The sequence below is a fragment of the Aquila chrysaetos genome, chromosome 15 (genome assembly GCF_900496995.4).
Source record: "Aquila chrysaetos chrysaetos chromosome 15, bAquChr1.4, whole genome shotgun sequence".
NCBI lineage: Eukaryota > Metazoa > Chordata > Aves > Accipitriformes > Accipitridae > Aquila > Aquila chrysaetos.
In genome coordinates, this window is record NC_044018.1 from 933,445 (window position 1) to 947,553 (window position 14,109).

Genomic DNA, 14,109 nt, shown 5'->3' on the forward strand with positions numbered 1-14,109 from the left:
TGGAAGTTTGTATCATGAACAATTGTAGTCTTTTTTTTTTTTTCTTTTTTTTTTTGGTATTTTAAATCTGACCAGTGTGCTAATAGCCTTTAGTTAAAATAAATGGGAATCTACAACATGGTCTAACGTAACCACTAAGTGTTGTCTGTCATCTGTGTGCAGTGGGTACCCTGCATTATTTGTAACTTATTTTGTTTTGCAGCAGTTTGTATGGAGTTATCTTAGGCTAATAGCAGGAATCGGATTGCCTGGCTCCATGTATTCAGCTAGTGAGACATACCTGTTTGCAGCCTCTGTTCTCCATCTGCATCTGGCTGTGTTCTTCTGATGAGCACTGCTGAACTTAAATTTTTGGAAAGCAACTTACAAGCTTCTTGCTGTGTTGGGATATACAGTTTTGTTTTTGCAGAGAAACGAAAATTACCTTGAGAGCAGAACAATAACTCAGTCACTGACTGATGGTTGCTACCTGGTACAGTTTTCCTTTTGTTTTCCCCCTCCCATTTGTTCCCTTCCACTAACCAGAACAGGCAACTTCAGAAACATCTTGTTAGCTTTTGAAAAAACTTCTATTAATTATTAAATTTATTATTAATTTTCTTTCATATAGGTGCCTCATTTTTGCTTTGTCTTACAACAGTGTTTGCTTGTAGTGGTTAATGTCCCTTCAGCTTCTGGAGTCGCCTGCAGTAGTTGGCGCACTTGCAGGTTTTAGTGTGAAGTCAAGAAAAATGAGACAAAAGGAAGAGTCTTGCTGGAAAGCATAGCTTGCTCCATGTGTCAGCTCAGACAACAGCTTGAGACTGTTTTTATTGAAATGAAGGTGATAAAATTGACTTGAGAGACGTTAAGTAACTTGCCCTGGCTTTTGTAAGGGTAGGAACTGCTGCTGGGGTTGCAGTTGTAACTACTAACCAGAACTTGTGTAGAGCTTTGTTTCTGGCCACTCAACTCCTTCCTTTCACCCTGTTCTTCCCCAGTTCCCCACCTGCAGGTGGAGAACACAGCATGGGCAAGCACTGGGTAAAACGTGAGGTACTTGGCTCTGAAATGAGCTGCCTAAAGATAGCCTGGTCCTGAGACACCTGTATCCCTCGTGGGGTGTCTGACCTGATTTGCATCCTGCGGTAGGTTAGCGTTGCGGTGGGTGATCCGTGACCGACTACAGCTCTCCGGGAGAGCCATGAAAGATGTTGGTGAGGCTAGGACACTAAGGGGACCCTGAGGACTTGAATGATTTTGGCTGAACTTGTATTCAGTCATCTTGGTTTTCACCTTTCCAAAGCAAGAGGGGAGCTGTTTGTTTTACATGGAAGTTTGTGTTCAGCAATACTATTTTTTCTATTTCTTCAAAGAATTCATTGCCACACGGAAGTGTAGAAGAGATACATACAAGTACTGATATACATACAAGCATGTATGTATGGGAGGCTGGAGATACGTTTGCATTGTATGTATGTGTGTGTACACACACACAAAAGAAAATTGGCAGATAAGCATGCATGTGAAGTGAGCTTTCTCCTGAAAGAGGAAGACTAGCTATCTTATTTACTTAGTTACTATCTTGTTTACTCATGAGATTAAATGTATTTGAAAGCTGGAGAGGTGGGTAGATTCAGTACTGTAAAACCAAGAGGTGTGGAGCTGCCATGATAGCTGTTTGTACGTTCTCCTACAAAGGCATGAGCAAAATCAGTATTGCCTGCTAGGTTTAAATTAAGGGCACTGTGTGTTTGCATCTTGTCAGACTCAAGCATCATAGGCTTCTCCTTGTTTTCATTCGATCGCTCCTTTTTTGTTGCTGGTCACGCTGTCTTTCTCTTTTCCCAAGTAGCTGACCATGCTACACGTGATCAGGGCTAAAGACAAGAGTTCAAATGCAATGTAATCCCTCGCTCCTGATGAATAAGTGTCTTGTTAGAGAAAGTAGTTATGACCTAAAGTATCAGTTCCTTACCTGGATCTACAATTTCTCACTACTGCTTAAAAGAAGCCAAGTAGTCCAGGTTTTCAGGTTTCCTTGTTGTCTCAATCTCTGATAATCTCGTTCGGACTTGCTTCAGTGAGCAAGAGTTTTGAGACTTTGTCTAGTGTCTCCTTTTATTGTTTTATTGCAGTTTTCTCCTGAGAAAGAACACTTCACAAAGAATTAATAGGCACAGGGATCCACCTGTTAGAGATGTTCATGTGAGATGTAAGCCACAAGCAATAGGGGAGGATAATGTGGGTTCCAGCTCATTTTAGAGACCTGTTACTGGTGTTTTCTCTCATCTGCAGCTGAATGCCATGCTTTTTGCCAAAGGTAGCAAATCTGTATTTCAGAAAGAATTGCCATGACTGCAGAGGCTTGTCCCAGCTAGCCTAAAGCTTCCTCCTGTTCCTTACTGCGTCAGCTGAATTTTGCTCTCTGATAAAACTTATACTTTCACTCAAGCTTTTGCCAAAGGATGAGTCTGTGAATAGCTTGAGTTTCTCTTCCAGAACAGTCTGAATGGTGATTAGTTTGCAGATGTGCAAAGTATTCCTGAATACTCTTATCAAAAAGTTGTGAGTCTTACAAGTGGCACTTTGTGATGGATGCCTATTCCTTTCTTACCTGTTGTGGATAAGAGAAAGGAGACATCCCAGGGAGCTGTAGAGAGGCTGCTCCTGTGGGCCCTGCAGCTGCCTTCCTGGCAGCCCTTGCTAAGAGTAAGAACTGCGCTCTGTCTAGCACAGGGAGAAGCCCTGCCGCAGGCGAGGCGAGAGGCCGTCTGGGAAAAAGCAGTCCTTGGATTTCATAGAGTCATCAAATCGCAGAATGGTTTGGGTGGGAAGGGACCTTTAAAAGTCATCTAGTCCAACCCCCTGCCATGAGCAGGGACATCTTCAACCAGATCAGGTTGCTCAGAGCCCCGTCCAACCTGAGCTTGAATGGTTCCAGGGATGGGGCATCGACCACCTCTCTGGGCAACCTGGACCAGTGTCTCACCATGCTCAGTGTAAAGAATTTCTTCCTTATATCTAGCCTGAATCTCCCCTCTTTTAGTTTAAAACCATTATCTCTTGTTCTACTGCTACAGGCCCTGCTAAAAAGTTTGACTCTGTCTTCCTTATAGGCCCCCTTTAGGTACTGAAAGGCCACAATAAAGTATTTCCTTCTGAGGAATGAGAATTGAGATAATTACTGGATAATCTAACTTCTCTAAGTTTGTTAGCTATAAATGAACTGCTTTTAAGAAGTCACTGCAGTATCAAAACAGTTCAATCGAAGTTTTGCTAAGAAGCAAGTTTGGTTTTTTTGGGTTTGGTTTTTTTTGTTGGTTTTTTTTTTTTTTTTTTTTTAAATGAGGAGTTAAGGTTCTTTAAAACAGGTTTGTATATGTTTGTGTAATCTGTGTGTACTTGCACGGGTCTCTGTAGAGCTGGAATCAAGTGGTGCCAGCGTGCCTAGGCGCTAAATGCTCACCTGGCCTGGGGTTTGCTATTGCTCCTCCAAAATAAACTCCTCTGTCTGAATCTTGTGCTTCAACCACCTTTCACACCAAGTGCAAAGCATTGTCTCAGCAAAGTCCCAAGTCCCAGTATTGGGTGTGACACCTGGAAAACCCAGGGTTGAAAATTTATTCTGTGCTGAAGGTGTGAAGCAGGCAGAGAAACTTTAGAAATCTAATTTGTATAAAGCCTCTGAAAAGTAGTGTTGGCACTTAAAATGTTGAGTGTGGTTGAGAATGTTGTATACTCATACTGTGCAGGTATGAATACCTTGTAGAATAAATATTTTGAAAGACCTAAGTAGTAACTGAGATCATTAAGAGCTTAATTAAAACCAGAACTCTCATCTCTTGCCTGTGATAGGCTTGTGTTGGGCTTTCTTTGGAAAGAGAAAGTATATTTACATCTGAAGGTTTCTTACAAAATATTTGATCTTAACTACTTCATTGATAACAAATGTTAATGTCTGCTTATTCGTAGTAAAATAACATTCTGATCTATTAAAGCTTGTTTGCAAGACTTAGGTTGCCTTCGGAGAGTTTATAATTCTGGACTTGATATACTTGGAAAGCTTGTTATTGGGAGGGATTGGAGGAATCAACTTTTTATTAGTGTTGTGCTCTAGACATTAATAAACTTTCTAAAGCAGTCTCTGGCTTAGGAGTTTTAGAAGTCATCTTCTGCATTAAGGTGTTAGGCTTGAGGAAGACTTAAAAAATAATAAATCTGGCTCGAGAATCATGGGATCTCATGATCAAATAGTTCTGTGTAAAAAGACTAGACAAAGCTTTACAAGGGTCTCTGCCCCAAAGTTAATTTTGTGATTTTTAAAAGCTTCCAGGCTTAGTTATTGCTGTATTTTCCTGCTGTTTGGTAAGTTTTCTTCTATTGCATTTTTGCTTTTTAAATAAACATTTTAGGGCTGTTTATTGGGCCCTACAGTAAGCTGTAAACATACCTGAAGGATACAGATTTTCTCTGTGCTTCTGTGGTGGTGGTGATGTGCTAACTATGGATATGTTACCGTTTGTGCTCTTTGTATTAATGTGCCATAAGTCATGAGGCTGTGTTCCTTTTGACTTTGTGAATTTGAAAGTTGTTAATTCAAAGAAAGATAGCAGATAGATTTCTTTCTGCCTGGTCAGTCACTTTCTTTACTTAACGCTGTAATTTCTAGGAAGTTAGGCAGTAAAGATAAGGTTTATATCCTTTTGTGGCTATTAAAGCACTTGCAAGAGCTCCACCTTGCTTTAGTTGTTTGAAGTGGATTAGTGTGGGGGATGTTCAGGTGCACCTTCAAACCCTTGGAGAAAGTGCTGTAGCTCAGGCTGAGATCCTTACCTTCTCCAGGATTGCTGAGCACTGGGAGGGGTGCAGGTGAAAGGGGCTGTCCAGATGGCTCCCAGTCCTCATCAGAAAATTTGAACATGGCCTGAGTTCTGCTGTGTTAATTCAAGTGTTGATGGCTGCAGTTTAAGTACACTGTTAAGAAAAATACTTGCTATTGTCAGAGCCTGTAACACAAAGGTGGGTAGCTCGAAGGCACAAGACTTGAGTATAAATTTGTGCATGTTTGCTTTTCTTTCCTGACTTGAAAATACATAGTGCTATTAAAGTACATTTGCAAAGCAGTTACTAACAAATGAAATACAAAATGCACCTATTTATATGCTGCTTATGGTCTGCAGTTGATGGTGATTTGACGTGCAGGTTGACTGTCAGGCTCCTAGCACTGCAGCATTGCCCCTCTCTTGCCCTACATTCTGCTTCCTACTGCCCAGCATCCTCATCCAGCTGAATGGTGTCTTTGTTTGCAAAGAATGCAAACAAAATTCGTGCTGTCTGAAAAGGGCTAGCTCATCATTTGTAGCTCTGAAATGGACTGGAAAATAACTTTTTCTCCCTCCCTCTTGTACTGATGGCATTCTGTCTTTCACTTTTCAAGAATAGTTGGTTTGTGATTTAGGAACAGAAAAGTGATCTTTACAAAACCTTGGCAGGGGCTTGAGAAGGTGTAAAGTGATATAGAACTGTTTGGATGCAGTGATTATGGATTTAAAACACACTGTTCTGCTGACGCAAGTCCTGGGTCTTCATTAATGTCTTTCGCCTGAGAGCAATGGAAACTCAAAACCATTGAGCAAATAGTTCTGTATTGACCAAGACATTCAGATATTTACACTTACATGAATAAAGCTAGAATGTTTTGTCAGGTGTCATTGACAATAACCTCTGCTGATGTAGGGAGGGAAGAGCTTGACTTCGGTGCCTGATGCACAAGTCTGACCTTCCAGCTTCTGAAACTCCTCTTGGTCTGCGTGTTTACAGTGACTAGGCAGAAGTGACTTTCAATATTTGTGTGAGGGCAGACCTTGTTTGCACATACCATGAGATCAGCTAATGGTACTTCTTAAGCCTTGATACTTGAAGACCAGTAACCTAAAGAATCCATAAATAGCTTCTGTCTTTTTTTAAAGCTGTGAGTTCAGTTTTTGGTCAGACCTGGGCCCATATGTTGCTATAAGCAACTGGTACAAGACTTGAAATTGGAAGGAAACCCAGAAGTGAGCCAGAAACCTGGAATGATCTGCCTGTAAGGAAACTTCATTGTTAAACTGTGTGAGCTATACTGAAGCGTAACAAACATTTCCAATTTTTTATTTGGAAGTATGGAGTTAAATTAAGTGTTTAATAGGCTGGCAGTATACTTCCACGTTTTTCTGTGAATTCCAGTTTGCCTTGTTGAAGTTGATGAATATCTTACCAACACTTAATGAGGGAGTAATTTCATGCTCCTCTTTAATTCAGTAGTTCTGTCATTATCCTCCTGTGATAGTGGTATGTCCATTCTGCACGCCATTCAATTTTTCTGCCCGTTACCCTCTTAAACTCTTTCCTGAACTTAATGTTACTAGAAACTCCCCATACTTGTAATCTCTTCTCTCTGAAGCCTTTGTGTTTCTGCCAGCACAATGTTGCTGGTGACTTCTTTGGAAAGACCTAGAACTGAATGGACATTATAACAATGCAGAAGTCTCGTTTTTCCAGTCTGTCAAAACTACTTTGAAAGTATTTAGAGGCAAATAGTCATTGCTATTTATAACAATCTTTCTGTTACGAAGGCTGAACTAGTATTATATTGTAATTGGAATGGAAGCTGAGTATAACATGGGATTAGAAGATTTATTTTATCCCCAGATACTGGAGTTAGTTAAATCCGTCACAGTACAGAGAAGAGTTAATTTCCTTGGCTGGGTTAATAGCTTACTTTATCTTAACGCATAAAAAGTGGCTGTCAAACATCCTGCTTTATCTGGGCAGAACGTAAAAGTAAGTGTTGTTGTATAAAATACTTTTATTTATGATCTTTTGGCAAATGCTGTTTTCATTTGTTCAATAGTGTTGCTGTGGAGCGCTACATCGTAGCAAACAACTTGGTTAAATGCTGCAAAACGTGGGGATAGTTAAGTGTATTTGGGGCAATTTTGTATGTTGGCTATTAATCATTCAGCGGGTTTATTTTTCAAACCACATACATATGATACTAGCTATGTTGATTAATAAATTTAACTTAACATGAATGATGTTGTACTGCTTTGGCTAATTGGAAAAGAATGGAGCACTGACCTGAAACGGAGGTCTGAAGGTCCCAAGCTGACATCCTAGAATTAGTGGACAACCTCAGCCTTTAGTCCCTGTACTGCTTTAAATCCTTAGAAATGGGGAATTTTGCCCCTTTACACTCTAGTTCATGTTTATGAAATACTTGGTAACCATATGAGGCTCTGCGAGGAGCTGCATTTGGTATTAATTTAAGGGTTATTCTCCATTTTTCTTTTTGACTGCATACGCGATAGGTGTCCATCTAGCAAGTGCTATCCCTGTTCCTGCCCTGTGCTACGCAGGCCTGTGGGGGGGGGGGTTCTTCCCCCCCCCCCCCCCCCCCCCCCCATCTAAAATTGTGTAGCCTTTCCGGAGAGGCTCTGGTATCCTGATTTTTATGTGAAAGATTTTACTAATTTAATATTTCAATGTTAAAATGAAGTAGTGTGTACAGTATATAAAGCTAAAAGGAGTTGGACTTGGTGGAGTTCAAAGCAGACTTTCCATGCAGACTTCTTACATAATAGTGTGTTTCATAAATTCTATTTAATCTTACTTGGTATGAAATGACCTTGTAGATTTAGGAGGGAAGTTTGTGATTGCAGCTGCTGCCTTTTAAAAAGTCTAAATATAAACAGATTTTTGGAAAGCATGAAAAACTATCAGCGGTGTTTCTCTGATTTGAATTGAAAGTCAGAACTCTGGCATCTAATTACTGTCAGAGCATTTTGAGAAGATGGCCTGTAATGTTCCTGCTCCTCTGATGTAGTCTGTGCTACTAATTCTTGTAGGCAGGTTTGGGAAGAGAAGGTTGGAACAAGACATGGTCCTCAAGCCTCTTCTGCTATGGAGGAGCTGGTGCGGGAGGTCCTCATCCTGGCTTGTCTTGCGTGGCATCTGCCTCTGAGCCCATCTCTTCTGGGGAAGAGCAATTAGTTTGCACACATTGCACAAATGAGGTTTCACTAAGGTCTTACACAGTGGTATTCATGTTTCCCTGCCTGGGATGGAAATTTCTCACCAGGTGCCTGCAAGGTTGTATTTGCTTATTCTAGAGTTGCCTCTCCATCAGATCATCATTATTCTGTGAAAGTAAAATGGTAATCTCTCAGCCTTCAGTCTTTCTTTGTTGTCATCTGAAAACAGCTGCTGGTTCACAGAAGAAATTCTTAGTTAACAGGCATGTAATTTTGCATTTTGCACTGCTGACACCTGTCCCTTGTTTTTATTCTGTCTTCAAGATCATTAGTTTCTTATTTTAATCGTCCTTTGTACTGTGCCTTTCACTTTTGTAAGTAGTAGACTTCAAATAGGACAATTTATTATACCAGAATTAATAATGAAAATATTAAATACTGGTTGCAGTATTGATCTTGGCTAATGATCTGTCTTCGGTTTGATAGTTTCTTCTTTCCTAAGACTTCACAGGACAGCTCTCCTTCATCTCCTCAGTCCTTGCAAACCCCGTAGTTAACTAACTTCCTTGCGATACCATTTCAGCTTTGCCACAAATTAATGTGAATTATTTTGTATTAGTTGGTATTAAAAGTAAAAACCTTACTCATGCTCTGTCAAAATGGTCTCTGCTTACTCTGAGTTTTGAGAATCCTGGTTGCACACTTCTGTCAAGTCCTGACTTTGCTTGTACCACGTCAGAGGCTAGAGCAGGGCTGGAACCAGACAAAGAGACATGGCAGTTGGGTGCCAGCTTATGCTGATAACTTGCTTTTTATTGCTGGTTGAAAGCTTCATGTTGCTTAAACCCTTCTGCTTACATTATTGAAGCTTGAGGTTGACTGTCTATAAACCATGCATGTGTGTGTTTAGCTCAAGAGACTATTTAGGGTTTCTGCTGCTTGTTTCAACGGTGTAAAAAGCAAGATGACTCTTCTTAATAGGCTGGAGTCTTGTCACATGCTCTGGTGTAGGCTCTTGCCCTGACTGCTTTGAGTTATGTTAAACAGGTAACAAGCATTAGGATTTCTGTAGTTAAGGTTATTCTTACAGGTAGATTACTTGAACAAGATTAATGGAAAGGAGAATCTTGGAGAAAACTGGCTTTTTTTTTTTTTTTTTTTTTGAGAGGTTTCTGAAATGGTGGTATCACAAGGATTAGGTCTTAAGAGTAAAAAAATAAAAATAAAAGTTCACCACAATATTTCACATAATTTTTCAGCATATGCAAAATATGTGGTTTAATCATTTTGGGGGAAAGAATGTTTTTAGAAAACAGGAAAGCTTGCTGTTTATTTAGGGTGTTTAAATTTATACCCAAACTCCCAAATTTCTTGGTTTTGGAAGTTCTCCAGAAAAATTGCAAAAACCTGGTATTTTTATTTCTTAAAAATAAGCAAGGAACTTAAAAGCTTTTGTAAGTCAGATCATCTTAACAGTGTTAGCTGAAGGTGTCCATTGACGGATTGTAGACGCTTTGAGGCCCTGTTTGCATTGGTCGGCACGCTCCTCTTGTGTTCCAGCTTACTTGGACATCCTTGGTTTACCTGACATTACAGTAAAAGAAGAAAAAAGCTGCTCTTCTGTCTGGAGCAGTTGTGAACTTATGTGGAATTGCTTTTTTGTAAATAAATACTAATTACTTATTTATGTGTTTGTTTATTTTAGGGATAGACTTCAAGATTAAAACTGTTGAATTACAAGGAAAGAAGATCAAGCTACAGATATGGTAAGTAATATACCCAAGAAGCTATGGGGTGGCATCCTTCTGGATGGCTTCTTTCAGAGGCAGGTTTTTGTGAGAAGAGTTTACTCTTTCTGGAATTACATTCAGGTATCTAATTTTGTAACTGTGTTTTGTATTTTCAGTAGTGGTAAAGCTCTGTGTGTATTCCCCTGAACATTTTTTAAGAAATGAGGAAGAGATCTCTGTGTTGTGTTTGTAACCACTGTTACTGACTGCTCCTTTGGACAGGCTGTTGGCAAATCTCCCATTTGGGAGGACAGGATCCTCGCAGTCTGTGATTTAGTGGGAAGTGTTTTAAAACTGGAATTTTAAAATTAGGACTTGCCTCGAATCTATGGCTATAAATTGACTAGTAGCCTTGCTTTGTGTCAGCAAGAAAGTGTAATCCACGTCTGCACTTATTTTATGTTTCTCAGTGGTAAACGGTGGAGAGTTTCTCAGCTGGCTGAAAACATGGCTGCATTTCTGTAGGAAAGTCTAACATGAGGCAAAACTTAAACTCTTCCCTTTTAGCTTGCTGTGCATGTCTAACTAGAGATTTTTCTTCTAATAGCCCTGTAACAAGTCAGGTCAGGAAAGCTAATGGCTTTTCCTAGCCTGCATGTTTGTTTAGACTCCCTCCTCAACCATGTACACATATTGCTGGTGCATTCTTCAGCTTTACTGAGAGTACAGAATTTGAACTTGAATTTGCCCATTTTTTTCCCCCACTAATAAAAATCTTTTATGGCTTGATGATGTTTGTAGATGCAGATGAATGGGTTCCAGTTGGAAGGAAGCACTGGTCTTCCTCTGTCTGAGGAAAACTGGCTGAATTATTATCCTTCCTAATGAATGTTTTCTGAATCCTTCTCGTTACCATCACTCTGAGTGTCCACTTTGTGTCTCAGTTGTTTCTTGTATCCCAGTCCTGCAAGCAGAAGTTGGCCAACTTAGTTATTTTGCTTTGTGCCCTGCAAGGGAAAGACTTGTTGAAGTTGATTTTGTTGTATGAACTGCATAGCCTGTTGATAAGGAAGCACTTGGGTGATGAAATAACTCAGCGTGCTGGAATGCTCCAGTGGGGAGCCACAAAGAGTAACCGTGTTCGTAAGGGCAATGTTTTAGATGGAGCTGTCTGAGGAAGGATGGGTATAGATCAGCTGGGAACTGAGAGCATTGGCTAAAGAGGCATTCAGGTGTAATGCAGCTTCACTGATTGACTTGCTGGGCAGCTCTTGCTGTATGAGTTCACCAGACTGTTAACATTCAGATTTTCAACCCAGGTCAAACCATAACTTCTAACAGTCGTTTTGTGTTGTACTTTTTACCCCAACAGAGTAGGTGCTGTGAGCTACTGTGGGATAGAAAGGTAGAAACATTGGAATGACTTAAAGGAAGTGTTAGATTAAACTTAGGAAAAAGTCATCATGAAATGTAAAAACTGAAAATATGGAATACTGAGGATGCTTAATGTGTATATAGACAAAGAAGCAAGCCATAATGAAGCTGTATGCATTGTGGGTTTTAGTGGCTTAGGGAAATGGAAGAGCGGTTTGGGTGAGCTGAGTTTTATGAAATTACAAATTTTAAACTTTGCAAAGTTGGGAGGTTGTTGTCTGAATCTGCTTCTTGTTCCTGCCGGTTTAAAATGAAACTTGGAAAGCAGAAAACAAAGTTTCTACGGCATGCATCTTTGATGGAAAAAAATAAAAATAATAAAAAAAAAAGTAGGCTTTGTCATTTCCAATCCTGTACAAGGAGTTTTGCCTAGCAGTGGTTTGGTGGCTAGAACAGTAGTGTCTTTTGGTGAAGATACTTTGTGCAATGCATCTATATTTAACCACCACTTCCTGTATTTAAACTCTCCCGGTACTTCTAGGAGTTGTGTAACATATTTCCAGAATTACACTTCACTCCCGCTGCAGTTTAAGCAAGGGATGCATTTAGTGGAACATTTCCCTTGTAAACCCGAGGCTGTTCTTGTAGCTTTTCTTGCATCCAGAGTATGGGTCATGCTTTTACAACTGGAGTAAATGCACAGGAAGCAGCTAAAGTAGCTGAATCAACTGAACATGTCTTCTGAGTCATAGGTAGCACTTCCATGGGGACACAGCTCCATACTTGATTAACCTGATCAGAAGATAACAAAAGACGGGTGGTGAAGAGAAAACAGACTTTCAGTTAAAGACAAGAGATGAGACCTGTGGCGCTTGTGTGCTTTCAGTTAGTATTGCATTGTAGGTGTGCTTGTGTTTATGGAGCATATCCATGCTCAGAATTTAGAGGAGGAATGACAGCTATTTAATTTGTGGGTTTTCCCCCTTATCTGAAAACTATTGTCCCATTTGTGAGATTGCCTGTCAGTCTGCCCTGTTTCTTGTGTGCACATCTTGAGCTGCTTCTGGTCGCTTACAGAGACAGGATACAGGGTGCAATGACATTGGCCCATTCCACAAGTGTAAGTGCAGCCACGGCTCTCCAAAGTGCCACCATATCTCTGTCTAGCCTTTCATAATGCTGTTCTCTTGCTTCCTAACAGTCCCTTTCATTGTTAGAAGCAAAGACAGTTTTGTCTTGTCATTGTTGCTGTTATTATTATCATCATCATTATTGTTATTGGTGCTTATCCAGATTGAAACCTTTTTTTTTTTCCAGAACAGTAACATGCAGCTGTTTGCGAAATGACAGGTGGTGACAGAATTTTGTACCTTAAAGAACTTAGTATGTGTTAGCCATTTCCCAAATATGACAGAGTTTCTTTGCATAGAGTTGCTCAATGTTTATGAAGGAGCTGTGTTCAGTGAGCCATCACGGGCAAAAGCGATGGCTGAACAAACCTGTCACTTACAGAATAAGGTTTCTACATCAGTGGGAGTGATTAAGTATTTGATTATGTAGCATTTGTTATTTACATGGTGAAAAGTGTATTTCTCTTCACATACAGAAAGCAATAGAAATAAACCATTCCTCAGTTTAAAATTACTACATTGACCTGCCTCTCACCAATTTGTATAATGCTCCATCACTTGCATATTCAATCTTTCTCATGCTGTTTGTCCTGGTATAGGAATTGGTCTCTGGCTGCCTACAAAGCAGTGCCGCTGTTTTACTGTGGCTGATACTGGCTTTTGTACTCCTTGGCGTGGGGATGTGGTCTCAACAGGCAATTAGTTTGACAGAAAACAGATAAAACCAGCACTTCCTAATATACCTCTGCTCCTTTCATGCACAGTGGGACAGCTACCTACCTCTCTCCCCGGGTATGGAAAATGAGCAGATGTGGCAGTATCTCAGTCATGCCTTGACCTCTGAAATATATATAGAGGAGTAAAGCAAGAATACAAAGGTCAAGCTGAGTTAAACCTTGCCAGAGGTGATAAGCAACTTGATACTTCATAGCTATTAAAAAGTGGGGTTGCTATTCACTAAGGATCAAGCTAGGATTAAAGAGTTTTCATATTGCTCCAAATGTGAATGTCTGTTGCAAAATGATGTTGAAATGGGGAGAGGGGAGGTTGGGACAAGAGGAAGTGGAGAATGGTGGGACTGGGTAGCAAGTGGGACTATGTCTGTGTGCAGGGAGCTTCTGGAGGAGCCTCAGCTAGGCTGAGCAAGCCCGGTGTGGTGCATGGGCTGCAAGAAAGGAGGAGGATGGGACACAGCTCTCGGGACTGGCCTTCTGAAGGAATGAGCTTGTTCAGGGCAGATCCATCAAGAGGACTACTGGTATGTCAAATTCTGGGGGAAGCACATAGAAGAATCAAGTGTCTTCTTGGTTTTCTCTTTAGAAAAATTGTTGATGTGACAGTATATGATATGGTACAATATGGAAAGTCACCAATGGTGGGCTTAGTACAGGATTTGGGAGAAAGGAATTAGAGTAAAGATTTGGGAGTAGAAATAGTTATGAAGGGTGGGGCCCGGGAGGGTTGACACTGATGAATGTCTTGAAAAATATTAATACAGTAATGCTCATAGTACGGAGAGGGGAGGGAGAATAAAAGAACCAAAATGAGAAATTACTGCTCCAGGAAAAGATGGAGTTATTGCGAAAGTGATGAAATGCTTTAGAGGAATAGAATAGTAGAGCTAAAAATTCAGCTATGAAGAGTGTAATATCATACACTCCAGGAACCTGGATAGAAGTGCTTTGAAATGGAAACCAAAAGGCTTAGGCATCCTGTAATTCACTAAACTTATTAGCATAATGTAGCAATTCAGAAATTAAATGTGATTTTTCTGATACCGTGGGTGCGATCATTTCCAGTGGGCAGGGAAGTGTCACAGTCTAACATAATACACAATTTTGATTAGCATGGCCTAGAAAGAAAGGGGTAAGTAGGATGATC

The 14,109-nt window shown here is 40.3% G+C and overlaps 1 protein-coding gene across 1 annotated transcript in view; it reads left to right on the forward strand.

Moving 5' to 3' along the window:
* The window catches only part of RAB10 (RAB10, member RAS oncogene family), a 47,094-nt gene that overhangs the window by 17,311 nt on the left and 15,674 nt on the right, over nt 1-14,109 (forward strand). The window contains exon 2 of the mRNA XM_030036863.2: nt 9,700-9,760. Within this exon, the coding sequence (XP_029892723.1) occupies nt 9,700-9,760 (61 nt within the window). The remainder of the gene's footprint in view (nt 1-9,699; nt 9,761-14,109) is intronic.